Source organism: Leuresthes tenuis, unplaced genomic scaffold (assembly GCF_036924035.1).
Source record: "Leuresthes tenuis unplaced genomic scaffold, fLeuTen1.0.hap1 SCAF_23, whole genome shotgun sequence".
In the NCBI taxonomy this organism is placed as follows: Eukaryota; Metazoa; Chordata; class Actinopteri; order Atheriniformes; family Atherinopsidae; genus Leuresthes; species Leuresthes tenuis.
Genome location: NW_027325377.1, coordinates 8,533,785 through 8,553,302, shown reverse-complemented (window position 1 = coordinate 8,553,302; position 19,518 = coordinate 8,533,785). Strand labels below are relative to the sequence as shown.

The window sequence follows — 19,518 nt, the reverse complement described above, 5'->3', positions numbered from 1 at the left end:
TCTTGGCCTTTACTTTTCTTTAGCAAGTGCTCCTTCTTAAACTGTGCCTGCAGAGTAGCTGACAACTTTGATTTCCACAGACACTTCTCATTTTTTCTCATGGCAGTCCATCACGGTTTTACTGCAGTGTTGTACATATAACAGTAAAAATCTAAAAAATTACTACTTTTTACATTCTATTGTCAGGCTCTATTTGCTAACTTGACACAACTGCATGCGATTGAAGTAACTGATTATGAGTTAATATTTACCAAAACTGCAGTAAACATAGCTGCAACTGACTGTACCGGTGAAGTTGTTTGGAACTACTGGCTGCTGCTCGAGGGGTGTGTGAAATACTTAGACATCAGTGCTTACCTGCTGTAGAGAGTGATCAAAGGTTCTCAGCTGGGTGAAGCAAGGGAAAAGGTCTGAGGAGCTAAGCTAACAGCTGCTCTAAACTCTAAAATAAATATACTTGTAACACTATGTGATACACATGTGAGGGGACACTTCAGCTTAAAAAATAGCTTCTTCTTTTTGTTTTTTGTTTTAAAGCACAATTAGACATTTAACAAGTCATTTAGTGATATCCCTACAGCAGTGGTCTTGAAAAAAAATCCCTAGTGCATTTTGTTTGTGACCGAGACAAGATTGAGTGAGTGCTGTTGATTTTGACACGAGATCAAGACCTCCAAAAGTGGTCTTGAGACTGCTCTCAAGAACTACAACATTACCCAGTGTCACCTGCAGCATGTTAGCTTTGAGCTTGGTGTGCACAAAACACAGTTCTGTCTGTCCTCCAGTGATGACTAAAGTCGCTCAGCTCGGGTACATGCACAGTTGTGTCGAGCTTTGGTTATAGCTCAACATGGCCACCTAATTGTTCTACTGTCCTTGTCCCAGTATACATACGGGGAGGTGAATTGAGTTAATGGCTAAAGTATGTTCGAGATGCGATACTGTGACATAAAACAAGTAAGACATTCTGCTGCTTCTAACTTTCTGTGTGGCTGATCATGGTACTTTTAAGTATGGTTGAATTAACTGAACAGATGTTGTCTGTTACTTGAATGGTTTTTTCAGATGGAGCTGCAGTTATAAAATCAGGTTTCATTTGAGCAGAATGACAGTCTGGAAATGCTATGTAACCACCAGTTGATACATAGTCTTAATGGGCTGATTTTCAGTCACAAGTTCTATGTGGTCTTATACAGAGAGACTAGACCTATCTGAGTCTGGCTGAGTGTATACATGCAAGAAGATTTCACCTCAAGAAATCAGTGCTAATAAAAGGTTATTGTATTGAAAATGAACAGTCAGCAAATGCTACGCTAAACTGCTGTCAAACCTACAGAGGTATGCATCACTCTGCTCCCACATGTGTCTTGCCAAACAATTCATTCCTAAATGAATGATTCAGTATAACATGACTCAGATTATTCCTTACCATATAAATTCACATCTGAAAACTTTGGCAACCCAGCTGTTTTTTATTTAGCTACTGCTTTTATTATCACTTATTCAATAATGAACTATGATGTGGGCATCGATATTGCAAATGAGAGAAAGACTGTGAATTGTCTAATAATATCTAACCACATTACGAGCCAGCTATGCTTGTTTCTGCAACAAACATTTTCACCAGTAATCAAACTGTCACCATGAGGGCTAATTCTACTGATAAATTTCAGACAAACAGTGACAAATCAAGAGGCCTAAGAGTCCAGTTTAAGTGAAAAGACCAAAGAGGTGCAGCAAACATCAATAGATAATTCATTTGAATTTTTAAATCAATGTAGGATGCAATAAAGCACAGTTAAAATGTAACTAAAAATGTGATATCATTTTAATTTTATTTTAGTAGTTGCTGAAACTGACCTGCTTATAGGAGCCACAGATCTTCCCAGAATCAATGATATCATCAGATCAAGGAGAGAAGACCCTTAGCAACGACCCCAATAGGGATAAAAAAAGAAATGTCGGTAATAATTCTTAATTGACAAATATCCTTTCCAAAGGATATATTTATCCTCTCCTCCCCTTCAAACTGCACAGTAAGCACACTAAGGCAGCAGAGTCATCGTGGGAACACAGCCTGTCTCTCCAACCCAACGCTTTGCTGTCTAACCATTTGACATTCAGAGAAACACCCGTCCTGATCTCCATTCTCTCCTCGGCTCAATCTGCTTGAATAACATCTGTTAACAGGCAATGACTGTTGCTATGACAACACAAGCCCGAGAATGAGCTGGGTGTTCCTTCATTGTCGTGAAGTGATGATGATGCTCTCATTCAGTCCCTTTGGTGGTAATCAGTGATTGCAAATTAGCTGTCTCTGGTTACTTTGAGGCAATGTTATGAGCAAAGAGAGAGCACAAAGCTAGGATAACTACCGCCTTTCAGTTAACGCCCAGCCTGCTCTGCTTGCACAATAACAGTCCTTTTATACAACATAGTTCTTGTATTGTCCAGTGATCCTGAGCGGTAAAATGGCCTTACTTGTGAGGGAGGCAGCTGTGGCCACAAAGCTCCCTTCATATTCTCTCCCTCCTCACAGACAGCTAGTCTTTGGGCAGGCAGAAAAAGGAACTGATTGATGCGGGCTCTCCTACAAGCCCACAGCACTCGCTGACTTGATAAGGCATTGATTAAATGGACCGTAGGAGGATGAGTCGAGAGAGGCACCGCAGGAGAAAGAGCTGCCTTCTAAAGGATAAAAATGTCCACTGATGTTAAATCAAACCTGGTATTCATCCTGAATACTTCAGGAAGTCTCCCGGCAGTGCTTTTCAGCTAAGTGTCTTGCATTTGAAAAGCGCTGTCATTTCTGGACTGTCTGAGATGTCCTATTTTCTTGTATTCCACGAGGTTACTAACTGTCATTGTCAACACTACAGTCAGGCTGAATATGGTGGATCAGTTGTCAGGTTTCAAGTGGAAGATCATGGGTTGGTCCCAACCCCTCCATATGTTGAAAAGTACTTGGGTGAGACATACATCAGTATGTGAGTGTAGTGGAGAAGCATTACATATATAGAGTCCATTTATCAAGAATAAGTAGAGCAGCATGAGTATTCATGTGAAAGGGTGAATGAGAAAGACATTGCAAAGACCTTTATAGACTAAAATAAGGTTAAAAGGTGTGGACTACTTACTGTCAACAAGACATTAGGGCGCCGAGCCAAAATCATCTCTTTTTTTTCTAATTATTGTTAATTTTGTAAATGAGAAAAAAATTCATTTCTTTCTAATTATTTTTCTAATTATTATCATTGATAATTAACTTTAAAACAAGGTAAAATCAAATAGACTTCAGAAAACATTAGGTAAATATATATATATATATGTACTGTATATAACTAAATCTCTAAAAAAATCTGGTGTGAGGCTCTGAAATTACAGTGAACTGGCACCATTCTTTTTTGTTTGACTGCACATCTGGGTCATTTTCGCTGTGTTTTTCAAACACCAGCAGCACAGTATTTTGTGCTAATGCCTAAAGCTGCATCCTGATGAACTGCGGTGCAACATTTTGACACACTTAAAACAATATATATCAATAATACCACAGCTAATATACAGTGTGTGTTATTAATGGAAGGATGCCTTCTGTCAGTAGCAGCAAAGTGGACAACAAATCTGCTTCCATTAACAACAGGATGTTTTTAATGTGCATTAACTTAAGAGTCAGAGAAGGCAGTCGCTTGGGAAGGACATGGACTGTATACTAATGAATATAAAGTAGTCTAGTATAACACTTCTAGGAAGCCAAAAAAAACAAAACAAATGGCTTTCTTAATATAAGCTGATCTGTTGCTTAACTTAAACCTAAATCTTTCAAATTCATAGGCAACAGGGATTTAGTTATTTTATAGTTTGAGAAACAAATGCAAAGTTGCCAGATATGACATCTGAGATTTAAATTTAAATGAACGTGCTGGATAACAGTCGTATAAACTACAACAAAACATTTGAATTTTGTGATATTTTAATAATTTTAAGTACAGAAAATAAGTTTGCCTCCATTTATTTGTACCACAAATCTTGCTCTCAATGGTGCACACTTGTTGACCCACAATCATGTGAAAAAAATAGAAAAATTGAAGGTAAATAGAAGAAAGGTTGCTGCTTATCAAAGGATTGTCAAAAGTGTAAGCGTCTCTTTAAAAGCAGAAGTTTCATCAGTTTGCTTGTCTGGACCATTCAGGTATGTCTTGAAAGGGGAAAGACATCATCAATGATCTTAAAAAGCCAAGTTTTGCTCCCTATTAATCCCTATTAATCTGGGAAGGTTAAAAGAATATTTCCAAACTATTTTGAGTCCACACAGTGAAAAAGACAGTGAACAAGTTAAAAAAGATAAGAGTGGACGTTCCAGCAGGTGCGCAATGCTCAGAGAAACTGCAAATTACCTAAGAGCTACATCTCAGACTCTACAGACTTCAGCTAGCATGTTAAATGTCCGAGTTCATAGCAGTACAATTAGACTCCTGGGACAATGTCCTTTGGAACTGAAACTGAAACTGAAGATGTTTGGTCATAGTACACAGCAGTGTGTTTGGAGAAAAACCCTCAACAAAACACCTCATATCAACTATCAAGCTCAGTGGAGGGCTGATGATTTGGGCTTGTCTTGTAGCCACAGGAGACGGGCACCTTGCTGTCACTGAGTCCACCATGGACTCTTTTGTAAATCAAAGTGTTCCAATGTCAAATCTGTGCGGCAGCTTGGTTGAAATTTTGTCATGACACAGGACAACGATCCCCACCACAACAGCAAATCTACAACAGAATTTCTGAAAAATAAAACAATCAAGGTGTTGCAATGGTCCAGTCAAAGTCCAGACCTCAGCCCGATTGAAATTCTGAGCGGTTAGAACCTTAAAAGAGCTGAGCAATAAATGCTGCAAACCTCAATGAACTGAAGTGATGTTATAAAGAAGAATGGGTCTCAATTCCTCCATAACAATGTGAGACACTGATAAGGTCATACAGAAAACAAATACTTCAAATGTTTGCTGCTAAATGCTAATAGGCTAAATTGTTCTGCATTTTAGCTTGTTTTTTGTTCATTAAACTATGATGTGATATAAAACTGAAAGTGAAACTAAAATTTAACTAACAAAGTTAACTATTAAGCTAGCTGACTATCATATAAAAAATGTTTTATTAAAAGTCTAATCCCCTGGGGTGTTACCCACTGTTTTTATCTTACTGTTGCCCTACTATAATGTAAAAAAAATTAAATAATAACAATTAAGTTTCATAATGAACTATGTGACTCCTCTTTAATTAGGAAAAGGTTTATTTATATAAAGAAAAAAAAATGTTATTACATCTTTCTTTATGTATTTACAGAAGGAAAAGCCTGCGACTTTACTGATTTTACTAACTTCACTGACTTGCAACTTTAAAAAAAAAAGAATCAGGCTTTTTTTTTTTGCCCAAGTTTATCAGAAAGGTAGTAGCTCGGGCAATTGATTTGAACTAGTTCAGAACTGAGCATTTGGAGCTACTATACAGCACTATTGGGAATGTTGCAGTCTGACCTTGGCCAGGTTGGCCTTGTGTTGCTCATCAAGATCAGCCAGTTCACCACCTGTGAAGCATATGTCACCTATTATCTGTACCGACAGGATTTGAATTTCGAAGTGATTCAACATTCAAAGTTAGATCTTTATCTTTATTAATGGGATGCTGAGACACATCATGATACGATATACTATTGATATATTATATTTGCTATAATATATACTATTTTAGTGAACGGAAAGACCCCAGCATGTAAAAAAGAAATTTTGTCACAGGTGCAGTGTGAGTCAGACGTTTCAAACAGTCTGCATGTAGGTTTATGCTTCAAATCTACACTCTGCTGACTGCCAGTTACATGTTTAGAACGCTTGTCTCCATGGGGATGTTATGCTCCCATGACACTGCCAGGATATGTGGGTTAAACGTACTTACCAAAGCCATTTAAGCTGAGAACATGCTGCGTGTCACCACCCACAGTTTGCATGCCATTTGCGTAAAGCAGAGTCATTAAAAATGAATCTAATTTCACGTAAGCAACATTACTTTGTCATATTCACTAAAAGAAAGCAGTTTCACTAATGCCTTCCTTTTGTGTCCTCTTCATTTTTGGTGGTAAAGTTTCAGTTTCTGTGCATGTCTTTCAGTTAGAACGGGAGCAGTGCTTCATGTAATCCAGCTATGGTATATTCACTGTAGAATATAGATTGAGGTTAAAATAATACAACAATTAGACACAGACTGGTGACATTTTAACAGGAAATTTGAGTTACATAACTCAAATTTCCTTTTTTTTAAAGATAGATTAGATTAGATTAAACTTTATTGTCATTTCACATATCACAGGGACAGGCAATGAAATGCAGGTTGCATCTAACCAACTGTAATAAGCAGTAATTGTAGTATAAAGGGATATATACAAAGGTACAGGTATGTACAGTGGACTCTAACTATATGGTAAGTATAATCATACATTATGTACAGTGGTGCAGACTATTAATGTGAAATATGCAGTATATAAAACAGGCTGTTTTATTTTGTACAGCAGTACAATTAGACCATATTTAAGTACAGAAAAAGTGCAGTGATTGCAGTTAAATACTGAACTAAATGACAGTGGAATAAAGTATAGGTAGTACAGTCCTGTGTGTGAAGGTGTATGATGGCATCACTGCCACCATCAGTCACATTTGGGTCCACTTGTTCATAGGTCACTACCAATGTTTAACAAAAGAAAAGTAAAAGCAACAATTTATCAAATTGAGGTGCAAAAAATCAGCAGTATTTTCCTAATGTATCAGAAACATCCCCTTTTAGTGAAGAAAAACGACTGTTTTTCTTCACTAAATAACGCACCTTCTTCAGTCAAAAAGTCTCCAACAAGAGGGATTCTATTTGAGGCCATAAAGGTCAGGTTATCATTATTTTGGCTCCTAGTTAGGTTTCACTTTAGGTTTTAGTTTATATTGTAGGTGCAACACATAGTAGTTTATCTAAGGTCACACATGACAATACTTTAAGTTGTATAATTTATTGAAAATATATATCTTTTAATTTATTATACCAAATTACAAAATTGATAAATATTGTTGCTTTTGGTTTTGATGATGATTGTTTCTATCCCTAATCAAGTATTTTTTTTTTCTTTTTTAAATCTCTAATTCAGAAGACAAAAGTTATTTGTCATATGTTTGTTTGAACACAGGAATTATTGACAGTGCTCCATGTTACATCTGACATCTAACTTCGTTTTCAGCCTCCTCCTGAGAATTTTGCAGGGTCTACCAAAAAAGATGTCAAATGTCTTGTTTTGACATCATGTCAATTTGCATCTTTGTTACATAATTGTGTCTTATTTGTCTGCCTACTCCAGTTCTTTACATCTGCGTTCCCCTGTGCTACTCTATATGCACACATACACTGCCCCCCCTCAAAAAAAAAATACAAAATTCTGATTCTTAAACGTTTCTAAATGTTAATATAATGCATGCATAGAAATATTTCTGTACTTCCTGTCTGTTTCTATACTCTAAGTATAACATCTCTTTGGCTATGGTTAGGCACCACATCTAACTAGTTGGGGTCAGGAGAAGATCCACTTATTCTGTAAAATTTACATTTTCAAATCCTGCAAAGCTCCTCACAAAACATCATTTTATGAAGAGGTGGGAGAAACATTCCTGACATGAAAAATGTTCCGTTGTTAGGAACTGCACTGTATATTAGTAAAATATATTCCTTGCAACTGAGCTGGGTTTCTGTCTCTTTGGAGGATGAAGGGTGCATAATATCAGCCTTTCAAAGGGTTTCAAATTTTGATTTGTCCAACCTTAGTCCTGTTTTCCACTTTTAACTCACATTTGAACATGCAACTACTGGGTGTGTTGACTAACAACATGTTTTTACATTTCCCTGTGTCCTTATCTAAATGATCAACTAATCAATCACAACATTCTGGTTTCATTTGCTTTTCACACAGTGTACACATGTCTTTAGAACTGAGGTTTGAGTAGATATATTTTTGTTTTTTATAGGTGTGCAATAGTGCACATGCATCAATCATGATGGCTGTTCTGCACATGCTCCGTGTCGAGTTATGTGTATACCACCGTGGCTGAATTGTGGGAGGGAGCATGAGGTCATCAAACACTCATTCTGGCTGTGGGGAAACAGCACTATGCCTCATCCGTCTCATCCCTCTCCCTGACTTTCTCCATCTACTCTGCCTGTGGTTACTGGAGTCAGACTGACTTCAGGATGAATAAGTCTCCCGGTAGAGCACAGTTACACTCTGGCTTTGGAGTCACACAGTAGATTCTACATTATTTCTTACATTAAAGAGTTCAAAATGGAAGCTCTGCTTTGGAAACATAAGAGGCACCTGTTTATCAGCCATAATGAGTAATGACAACAGTGTACTGTACGCTGACATATATAAAACCAGATTCATGTGTTCCACGTAAACCTCATACTCTGGGGACACTAATGAGCACAGAGTGCTGCCACGTGTGTCTGAATTATTTAGTTGCTCCAGGAGGAGAGAACCCCTGTGCCTGCTGCTGTGATCTTATCAAGCTCTCTAAAGTAAATAACCTGAATGCTATCTCTGACTGGGTAACTTGGACTATGTAAAAGATAAGAAAACCTGAACTTCCTAAAAGGATTTACGATAGTTTTGATGGACACTTCTACATGTATTGTATGTTAACAACCCAACACTTATGTAAGTAGGGCAGAAGAAGTCAATTATTTCTGTAAACATTTTCAGAGTACAGAATATAAATACACGCACACACACACACACACACATATATTGCGTGACACTGTTGTGCCCCCCTGGCAGCTGAGTGTTTCCACATCCTTTGCTTAAAGTTCTTAAATTATTTTCTCAAGTGCTTGTGCTCATCTGTGCTCTCTCTCTTTCTCAAGGCAAACGTATGAGTTCTGTTCAGTTTCTAAGACAGCAACACATTATCAAAAAATTTTTGTCACTTCCTGGTTAGGGTTTGAACAATAAACATCATGTTTAGGGGTAAGAAAACCATCACAGTTAGGGCAAGAATCCATTCTTGCAATTTCATGGTCACCATTTTTACAATGCAGTTGCTTTCTCAACAATTGGAGGATGCATATTCCTCAAATGTAATTATAGATGGTTTTGGCCTGCATGGGCAAACCACCCATGGGCATGTATTTGGGAGGAAGGCAATATGTGTATATGAGTTGGTGTGCAAGCCTCCTGCACAATGAGGAACAGTTGGACTACTGCTGGTACAAAGATTTTGAGCTGAAGCAGGAGACCCAAACACCCCTTAGTCCCCTAAGTCTTATACTTTTCCTGAGACAGCTGATATGGTGATAAGACAACTAAATAGAAATAAAATCAACAGCTGGTTAGTGATCAGGAGCTCTTCTCAGTTTTACTGTCATTTCTAAAATGCTTTTCCATTTACTGTCATCAAAGATTAACCTAAAGGTAAATGATGTGCCTTCAGACAACCTGCTTCAAAAAGTCAAATTAAAAGTGGAAGCATCAACCCCGCTTGTCCCCCAACACTTCAAAGTGTCTATTAAATCAGTAGCTCTGCCAGCAGGCTCATTGACTGGGAACCTCTGGGCACCTTTAGCCCTCCCGTAATGTCTAATTTAGCTCTCCCCTTGATACAGGGCTTTTGGGAGGTAAGCCAATCCCAGGCCTCTCCCTTCTACTGCTGCTTGGATAGGACTGTGAATGTCTTGTTCAGAACTTGAAAGGACTTTTCCTCACCAAACAATGACAGATGGTGCAAGATGAGGCTTCATCCACCAACCCCAGTCCCTCTCCATGTAATCCTCTCCTTTCTCACATCCTACTCTTAACAGCCACCACTGGCCTTCTCCCTTCATTTTCTCAAGACATTTTCAGCTTGATGTTCGCTTTTGCTGTTTGATCAGTAAAACTTTCCATCTCAAGGAGTTATCCCTTGTGACAAACCGAGAGATAGATGAGCTGCTGCTAGACCAGGAAGTGCCCTGTCACAACATAAGAAAAGCAATCTTGCATATGCCAACTGTTTTGATTATCAACATGAGCTGCATGGTAAACAACTAAAATGTTGGTACAGTACTGACCTACTTAAAGCAGAGGATGACCTCAAACAGCCCAAACAGAAAGGGTTGTCAGATCTTGAATGCAAAGTCAATGTCCTGAGTTGTCATTTCTATTTTCCCTTACACATCCATTTGTTTCATCACCTGTCTTGCTCACTTTCTTCCCTACATATGCTTGACAGTCACATTTACATTTAGAGTGAGGAACAGCATGCAAGCTTCAGTGTAAGAAACCTTGGTCTATACATTACGTCCCTAATCAATTTAAATGTATTCAAATGGTAAGGTGCAAGTAGAGCAGGTACAGCTTTACAAAGAAGTATAAACGTGTGTTAAGTATGTTATAAGTGTTAGGAGAGGATGTGTTCTTGGAAGAGATAAGTCCTCATAAGACTCTTGAAGGTAGAGAGGTTACTTAGATAGCTTTTTGCTAGCTCATTCCACCACAAATGATGACAGTCTGGACTGAGACTCCCTTCTGAGTAGGGATGGCAGTACCAGACAACGTTTCGCACAGTGATCAAGAAGGAGCGCAAGCTTTTATGACAAAATGTAGACTGCTGCTGGCCCCTTGAAAACAATCCATCAAACTCTTCCACCTCCCCATCTCCAATGCTGCAAAGGAATTTCCGAAGATTGTTCTTTTTAATAGCGGTCTGATGCACAAAGACGTCTTAGTGTTGGAGTTTCTTATTGTTTATGACGATAAAGTATTAATAAACTATTTACCTGTTTATATGTTTGATTCCACCGTATCAAATTGTCCAGGAGAGCTTATCGTTGCATTATCTCAAAGGTCTGTGCTGAATTCTCAGCAGAGTATATGTCACTGAATGATCGTGAAAATATTAAAGGTCCACAGTGTGTAAAACTCGATAACATCTAATACTGCAAATTTCATCAGGGTAAACACATTTTTATTTTCTATTAATTTGGAATTGATTCACAAAGATAATATATATATATATATATATATATATATATATACATATATATTGCAACACTATTAAATAATTAAATGTCTCAGCTCACATCATCTGCCAACATCCAGAGTTGAACAAAGTTAAAAACGCAGCTGCTGGCAACAGAAAGCTGTACCTCAGCAATGTAAATATTTCACTTTCAGTGCTAACGAAGAGTTATATTACATATGCTTATTACGTATTCTTAGCTTACAATTACTTTTAGTTTTATAAAAATGTATAAAGTATTTATTCTTTATTCCAGAGTAAAGGAGAAGCCTTTGTTATCAATAATCATGAGTGTAAATGGTATCTTAATAGATATTCACCACAGTAATTCTCATTTACTTTCACATTGGATTTTACACATTTATTATTAAAGAACCGGTATTGCCAAGAATGGATGGGCTGAGTCTATTAATTCTAACTTATCTATCAGTTCTTATATTGTAATTAGTTAATCTTTTCAAAGATTATAAGTCTAGAATGATATATACTATCTACTTTTATGCTAAACTCTGTTTTTCACATAGTGGACTTGAATAGACTCTAAAATTAGAACTCTTTTGTACCAAAACAAGATTTACTTGAACCAAGAGTCAAATTGGAATCTAATTGTGTGAACAATAAAGCTCTACCCCTCACCCACCAAACTATGGAAATCATGAAAAACTGTTACAAGTACATAGCATCAAACAGTAAAATAAATCCTTTGTCATCCTCTGATAATGGATCCCAAAGCAACGCCTGCTTCTCTCCCACACTCTCACCTGCTTCCATAAATCTGCATAATGATACAGCCTGTGATGATGGAGCATCTTGCAAAATGAGGAGACAGTTAAATACTGCTGATCTGACCTAAAACTAACAACTGAAGTATAAACCAGACAGATGGATGAGCACCTAGAGAATAGCAAAAGAATGACAAAAGTTTTCAATAATAATGAAAATAGTTCTATGTGATTTTAGAATAGCTCTCTGTGCAGCAGTTTGAGTAATTTGAAGCTATCATTAATGTTTCATATAATGTTTGTGTATATAAACATAATCTTTTTAAAATTAATCGATAATAACAATATCACTGCTCAGATATTTGTCTAATAACTGCATAAATTCATGCAAAAGTCATTCACAAGTCTCATGTGAGAGCATGTGGAGGAAAGATTTTGCAGTTCTTTTGATGTATGATCCTCCAAAACACCTGAAACTCAAGATCTTTGTAAAGCACACACAGTCCACAGAACTCATGAGCTGACTGGTGCTCTTCTTGGAAAGAGGGTATACGTCTGTATAATGGCAATCTCATGGTACATGTGATTTTTTTTTTTTATCCGTGAATAGCAAATAGCAGGGCTGCAGATAGGATTGAATTTTCTCAGTTTAAGATCCACCTTCACAGAAAATTCTGACTAGATATATAATGAGGATCCGTACTTATTGATACTTCCTATGCATGTTTTCATGAGGCAGCAGTAGCAGAAGAAGTCACACCAAAGAGAAGAGTACTGGCAGCAGAAGGTAAGCAGACCACTCAGAAAAGCTATCATCTCAGGACTGGAAGTGCAGAGTAAGTCAAGTAAAAATGGTTATGGTTTGTTTAGTATATCTAAAAACAGCTGATCGTTGACCAAAGGGCAAAAATAATCAAGCAATCACAAAGATTGACATAAAAGACAAAAACTAAATTGAATAAATGAAAGCAATACAACAAGTGGTTATAAGAACAAAAGAGCAGCAGCAGCAGTACGGCTGTAGTTGTAGTGGTGGCAGTAGTAATAAAAAATATATATATAATCAGCCCCAGGGGCAGTAAAAGTAGTAGCTGTTGCAGCTGATGCAGAAATTTCAGTAGTATCAAGATTTGAAGATATGGTGTTGTAGATGCAGCAGCAATACAAGCGATAATGTCAATATTAGCCAGCAGGCAACTAGCAGTAAAAGTCGGCGAACCAGAAGAAGTAATTACAGCTTTCTGCTAAGGTGTAAAGAAAAACAAAGACCATGTAGCAGAATCAGTAGTGTCAGATGGAGTATTAAAGACAAAGTCATTACCAGTTTTAGAAAGAACAGTCATGGTTGAAATAAAAGTGTTATTAACAGTAATAGCAGTGTTAATGGCTGTAGTAGCGATGGCAGCAGAAGTAGCAGCATAAACATACTGTTACCAAGAGTCAGTAGAATGAGCAGTACTATATAAGTGATAGTAACAGTAGCAGTATCAATAATATTAACTGCTGTAGTAGCAGAAAGTGCAAGCTGTAAAAGATGCAGGAGTCATTTCAGTTATGATACCATTAGGTGGTTGTTGGTGGATGTTGCTGCAGGCTACAGGATATCACTGTATCACTGTGCACTAGCTGAAAATGAGCTGTAAGTGCTGTTAGAGAAAGTCACTTATGTGCACGAAGACTGTGCCAAGATAAAAGAAAAACGTTCATCTCCACAGCTCAGTTTTTATTGATCCATCAATGTTAAGTTACTGTCAGATGCTATATGATGAGAAATCAGATGAGAAATCAGAACCCTCTATGGAGGCATTCATCTGATCACTGAGCACACTGACTAGAGGCTGCCCATTACTGCAGATGGTAAGCTATCAAGGCCATTGAGGTATCCTCAAAGGAAGGCACAGCTGCAGCTCACTCAAAAACACATACACATACACACTCATACACACATGCGTGCATTTGATCTCTCTCTCTTCTTCTAGCTTGGACTAAGACCAGTAACATCCATCAGAAACCTCATCCTCTCTGTCACACAGCCTGCATGTGTAGCACTGTCAACCACTTGAACGAAACCTGCCTCTTTGTTTCATCTGAAGCAGATTTGATTACTTTTGTGACTTTGATCACAACCATTTGACACATATGGTGAGGGTCTAATTAATACTTCCTTTGAACGTTTTCATGAGGCAGCAGTAGCAGAAGAAGTCATGCCAGACAGAGGAGTTCTAGCAGCAAGGTAAGCTGACCTTCGGAAGGCAGTCATCTCAGGAGTGGAAGTGCCGAGCAAGTCAAGTCAAAATTAACATGAATCATGGTGGTTGTTTGAGTCAGTGTTGAAACTACCACCCCAGAATTGATGTATGACCCTGTTAAAAATGGCTCAACCTCTCTTAACTCCTTCTCAAATAAACTAAAATTGTTATAATGTACGAATTATGTTTGATTAGGTGAATAACCAAAGGTTCCTTAACTGAAAAATGTAAGGAAGAAACAAAAAGATTTAAGGAATGCCAACAGTGAGATAGTTCATTTTGCACATTGAGAACCAGCCCAAACATGTAGCAACAGTCACAAGAGGAAAAACTTCGATGGAATGGCTTCAACAGTGCCATGATGTAAACTAATTCTGGCATTATTTGATAACACAAAATATACAGAGAGAAAAATGTGGAAAATTCCACAAGACACTGTTATTTCTACCTGCCTAGTGGACTACAATGCAAAACTGTCTGCAAATCAAAGAACTGGTGCTGTCTTAATGTCTGATCTATGAAGTTAACTGATGAGTAAAAACTAGTCATGATTTTATTTTTCAGTATGCCTGTCTGCTTTTAGTAGCTCATGTGATACAGTGCATATTTGTTGCTTTGTCTTTGTTTCACAGTTTTTGTCCCATCTGCTGAAAATGTAAGACAAAAATAAAACAAAAAAAGAAGTCAGTGTTTCAAATTTGTGAACGAGCAAAAGGAAGTGATGGTTGGCAGTTGGCATGAATAAAGGACTAGTGCCAAATGTAGTTTTAAGACCGTGATTCTCTGGTTATAGTGTGCACAAATCTAACTCAGTTTCCATAGACCACAGACGGCTTATCATTCTAACAAAGCCTTCTGTGCCCAACACATTCACACCTAATCTAGAGTGGTGGAGTTGGCATTTGGTGGCATCCTGAATGATTATGTCATTACTGTCAGTGGCAGGTTTAGGCTAACGTCACATCAAGTATAGGGAGAGCTCGCACACGCTGCTAATCATCATTAACATATGCCCCCTTCTTCTGCGAAATAGCATGACAGCACGCAGTCTGCTGCCACAGCCAGGTCATCACACACTGTCTGTGGTTGATACTCATTCACAGTCAGACACAATGACGCTCGCTTGCGAAACGAAAAAAAAAGCTCGATGCCCTTGCTCGCCCTTTGGTCAAGTGGCCAATCACCACAACAATTCATTTTCATTTTCGATGACACACGTTGCAGCACATCCCTGACGCGCTGGGATCTGAATCACTCATCTGTTCCTCCCAACAACTTTTTTTGGCCTATTTCATTCTTACCTTTCCTAATGAGATCTTCAATTTCCTGATCGAAGCCCAGCCGATGACATTTCCTCCACAGCCCCATGTTGGTTGAGTTATATTGCCTGCTACATTCGTCCGCGGCGCTCATGGCGAACAACTGCCGCCGGTTCCGGGCCAGCAGCAGCTTCTCCTCCCATCTAGGCAGGCTGCTCCGACTGGCCCGCAACGGCAGGCTGTTGTTGGGGATGTAGATGAAGCCCGGGTCCTTGCGGCGGCTGGAAAAGCTTCGGCACCGCTCCTTGTACCTCCTGGCGTCAGTCTCGTACCAGTGGTCGGAGCACATCGCCACAGCCAACATGCCCAAGGCACAAAGAGACAAAGAGAGCCCGGCGTAGAGCAATAACTTCCCGGCGGCCATACTCTCTCCTGTCACAGCCGCATCAGCACCTCAACAGACGGACAGCTCCTCTGCAGCTTCCCGCTAGTTCAGCTCACATCATTTTTGGAGAGCTGCGTTTGGACCATAATCGATGAGTGATTTTATGCAGGGTGAATCTTTCCAGTACACCAGCCGAGGTTCAAAATAATAATCAAATTCCTGTAGTCAGGTATTTCTGGCAGCAAAGTGCCCACGTCTCTCCTGCGTGTGCAGTGCTGCAGCAGCTCGACGGAGACAGAGAGGACGCTATCTCATCTCATCCGCGGTCCACAGCATCCATCTGTCTGAGCAGGGCGACACCAACATGCACAAAACACATCAGCATTCCACCAAGGTCTGAAGTCAGTCATATACTAATACAGAGAGACTATTTCAAATAAGAGAAACATTCGGATAGCACTAGATAGCACACCCTCCAAAAGAAAGAAATAAAAGAGACGACAATCGAGATTCAGCAAGAATATCTGTATTTAGCCGAAGCCTAAATTACAGATGAAATATCTAAATAAACCAAGGCCACTGTGAGACTCAACTAACATGCCTTACATTTAGGGACTGTAAATGCAGGTTACCTGACGTTTCCACTCAGAGTCCATGCAGACCGCAGTCCAAAACCTCCCAGCAGGGTCAGCAGCCCCAGCACGTATGATGAGATGACGGCAGCTGCTATAGAGCAGGCCTGAACATGGACCAATCATCATCAGCCAGTGTGGAGTAGCGCCATAGCTTACAAGTTTCGAGAACAAATTACCACAAACTATACTTAAATTAGTATAAAAAATCAATAAAATCAACATGAAAATTAAACAGCAACTCTAATAACTGATAAGCCGACAGAGTTATGCAAAGTCACAGGAAAGAAAACAATGAATTGGTGTTAATATTTTCGATTGGTCAGCAAATGGGGTTCACAAACTGGTTTAAAACCAGTAAAATTTAAGATCCATCTCTTGTTGGACCTGGTTTGGAATCGGACCGATTGTAATATTTGATCCCATAAGTCATTTAAGTCTACAAGCCAACTATAAGTCCTTCCATTTTATTCAGCTCTCCAATATACCAGCTGTAGAGAACTTCAATTTCAACTCAGGTTGAAGAAGAATACAAGATAAGGCAGTATACTAGTGCTAATGTGTTATTGCTTGCGCCCAGATCCAGTCCATTGTATTACCAATGGAAAGAAACAGGGACAAATCTGTGATTTCACACACAGTACCAATTGCAGACCTAGTATACAGTAGTCCAAAGTACCAAATGGATATGCATCCAATGTCTTCATGCCACACACTGTCCGTGTCTTGCTGGGCCAGAAGTGTTTTGGTAACACAAGTGAGAGCAACACAATATCAGAGATAAAGCTTGAATAAGGGAAACTGATCTTTTTTTGGATTTAGAAGACATTTCATCTCTCATCCGAAAGGCTTCTTCAGTTTTATTCTGATCTATACTGAAGAAGTATCCTTCTAGATCCAAGAAGAAGTCCAGTTGCCCTTGTTCAAGCTCTTATGATCACCATGACTTGGATGACTGAGATTTTTCATCAACATATGATTGCTGATAGGTTTACAATGTATATTTGCAGGGTTGCAAATAGACTGACAATCAGACAAAGCACACAGCTATCCTGGGATACAGGATAGGATACAGACCACTACAAGGTTGGCATGAGTTTATAGATTAACAGGAGTTAAGCATGTCATAATGATGACAATGATATCCTCAAATGATGTATATTTTTTACAGCCTTTATAGGTCAAGATCCTCTTGGTGTTGCCCTTGGCCAACATCGTGCAGTTTAGCTATTTGCTTTTGAGCATATTAACAAACAAAATACCACACAGATATAGTTGTATTGTTACAAGAGCCAGAGCTATATCATACTTTTTTTTTTTAATCTCTCTGAATTTACCATAAGGGGCTGTTGATTAAAAGAAAAAATATATATATATATATATATAATATATTGCAAAATTTTGGGGTTTCCATCAACTTTTCCCAATGTGATTCTTCCAAACTGGCATAAAGAGACATCAGTAGAAAAATGGCTGTAGTGAGGCATGTTTCAGCTGTTTGTTTCCCATCTAACAGTTAAGTTTGATAAGCACATGACCTTTCTGAAGCATCAGCCAAAACACAAACATCTTCACTCCCACCACTGACAAAACTATTACAGCTGCAGATTCATTCATCAATATGTTATTCTTTGTGTCTGATCATTTTTGCTGTGTGACGTGGTGAACACTGTTGCCCGAACAACCTTAAGTCTTTGACACATGTGGTCTCTTCTTATTGATTCAGAACGCCAACATTCTTTGAAGATTTGCATAATTATGCTGAAAAAAAAAAACTGTTTTCCATGAACGGGCTAATAGGTAGTCATCAAGAGTGGAATTGTCTCTCACTGCCGAGTTTGGTTGTGAAGTGTTTGCACAGAAATTAGGTGCAGTGTTAAATGACCCGGAGGACTGTTCATGAGCAGCTGTTCTGGTGTAACATAATGGTGATATCAAACTCATACATTACAGAGGGGACATGTTATGAAACTATAAATTTGGGTGTCTGAACTCACTACCAATTCAAAAACACAAATTAAAAACCCAAACAACACAACTCTGACATTTATTTTTGGCCTTATAGATCTGAAAATGTGATTAGATTTTCAGGGGAAATGTTTGTCATGCTACAAAGCTTTCCAGCCTCCATCAGATCTCTTCACTAATTTTATAGTCATTAACTGGAAAAAATGAATGAGCTAATAATGTTCTACCAATATTTTATAGGGTGTTGTATCCTGATAGGAAAATGTGATAATATTTGATTTACTTATCACTCGATAGCGTGATAATGGGCAGAACTTTCAATCACTAATGTGTTCACGATGTGTGTTCCAGACCAAAAACTGACAAGAGGTTTTTCACTTTTGATATATTTTCAGTTAATAACATGTCAACACTTCACTGATTAATTTTTTTAACTTTCTTGTTCTGGTTTAGGCATCATGATACACAAAGATACTTCAAAAATACTAGTTAAAATCATAATAATTATATACATGCAACTATATATTGCATGGTTAGGGTTAAGGTTAAAATACTTTTTACGTCACCTACCTGTCACCTTCATGAATGCTATTTTGCTGGTTGCCCTGGATACATGTTAATACAAGCTATTACAATGGAACTTTAATACGTTTGTGTTGGGTTAACTTCCCTTATTAAGGGCTAGAAAATAATCTGGTTGTTGTTGTTGAGGCTAAAATTTATTCTTGCAATGTTACTTTCATGGATGAAGGTTGTCTGCCTCCCAAATCCTGATTGGAAACTGATTCCACAAGAGAGGGGCTTAATAGCTGAAAGCTCTCCCTCCCATTTTTCTTCTGGAGACACAAGGGACAATGAGTATGACTGCAGTCTGAAAGTGAAGTGCTCCTTTGGGAAAATATCCAACTATGAGATCTTTAAGATATGCTGGAACTTAGTCATTAAGTTCTTTATATGTGAGTAGAATTTTAAATCACATTCTGGATTTCACAAAAAACCAATAAGGAGAAGCTAAATTTAGATAAATATGCTCTTACCTAATATTTTTTGTCAACACTGGAGGCTTTTCAGAGTGCTCTTAGGTCATCCCAATATTGGACATGCAGGAACTTAAAGTAATAAATGCATGGGCTAGTTTTTCTACATCCCGCTGTTCCTAATTTTTTGGCAATATCACAAAGGTTAAAGAAGGCAGTGTGAGAAACATGTTTTGTGAGTGAGTTAACGGACG

The 19,518-nt window shown here is 38.3% G+C and overlaps 2 protein-coding genes across 3 annotated transcripts in view; one reads left to right on the top strand and one right to left on the bottom strand.

Moving 5' to 3' along the window:
* The window catches only part of tmem178bb (transmembrane protein 178Bb), a 105,927-nt gene extending 89,542 nt beyond the window's left edge, over nt 1-16,385 (bottom strand). Inside the window, exons 1-2 of one of the 2 annotated variants that reach the window (XM_072377572.1) lie at nt 16,320-16,385; nt 15,345-16,027 (exon numbers count right to left, since the gene is read on the bottom strand). In XM_072377572.1, the coding sequence (XP_072233673.1) occupies nt 15,345-15,726 (382 nt within the window). In that variant the 5' untranslated portion in view covers nt 15,727-16,027; nt 16,320-16,385. Of the gene's footprint in view, nt 1-15,344; nt 16,032-16,319 lie in introns of both variants that reach the window. The other variant, XM_072377573.1, reaches the window with a different exon arrangement.
* Nucleotides 1-19,518, top strand: part of mrps33 (mitochondrial ribosomal protein S33) — a 216,316-nt gene that overhangs the window by 190,827 nt on the left and 5,971 nt on the right. The window lies entirely within an intron of this gene.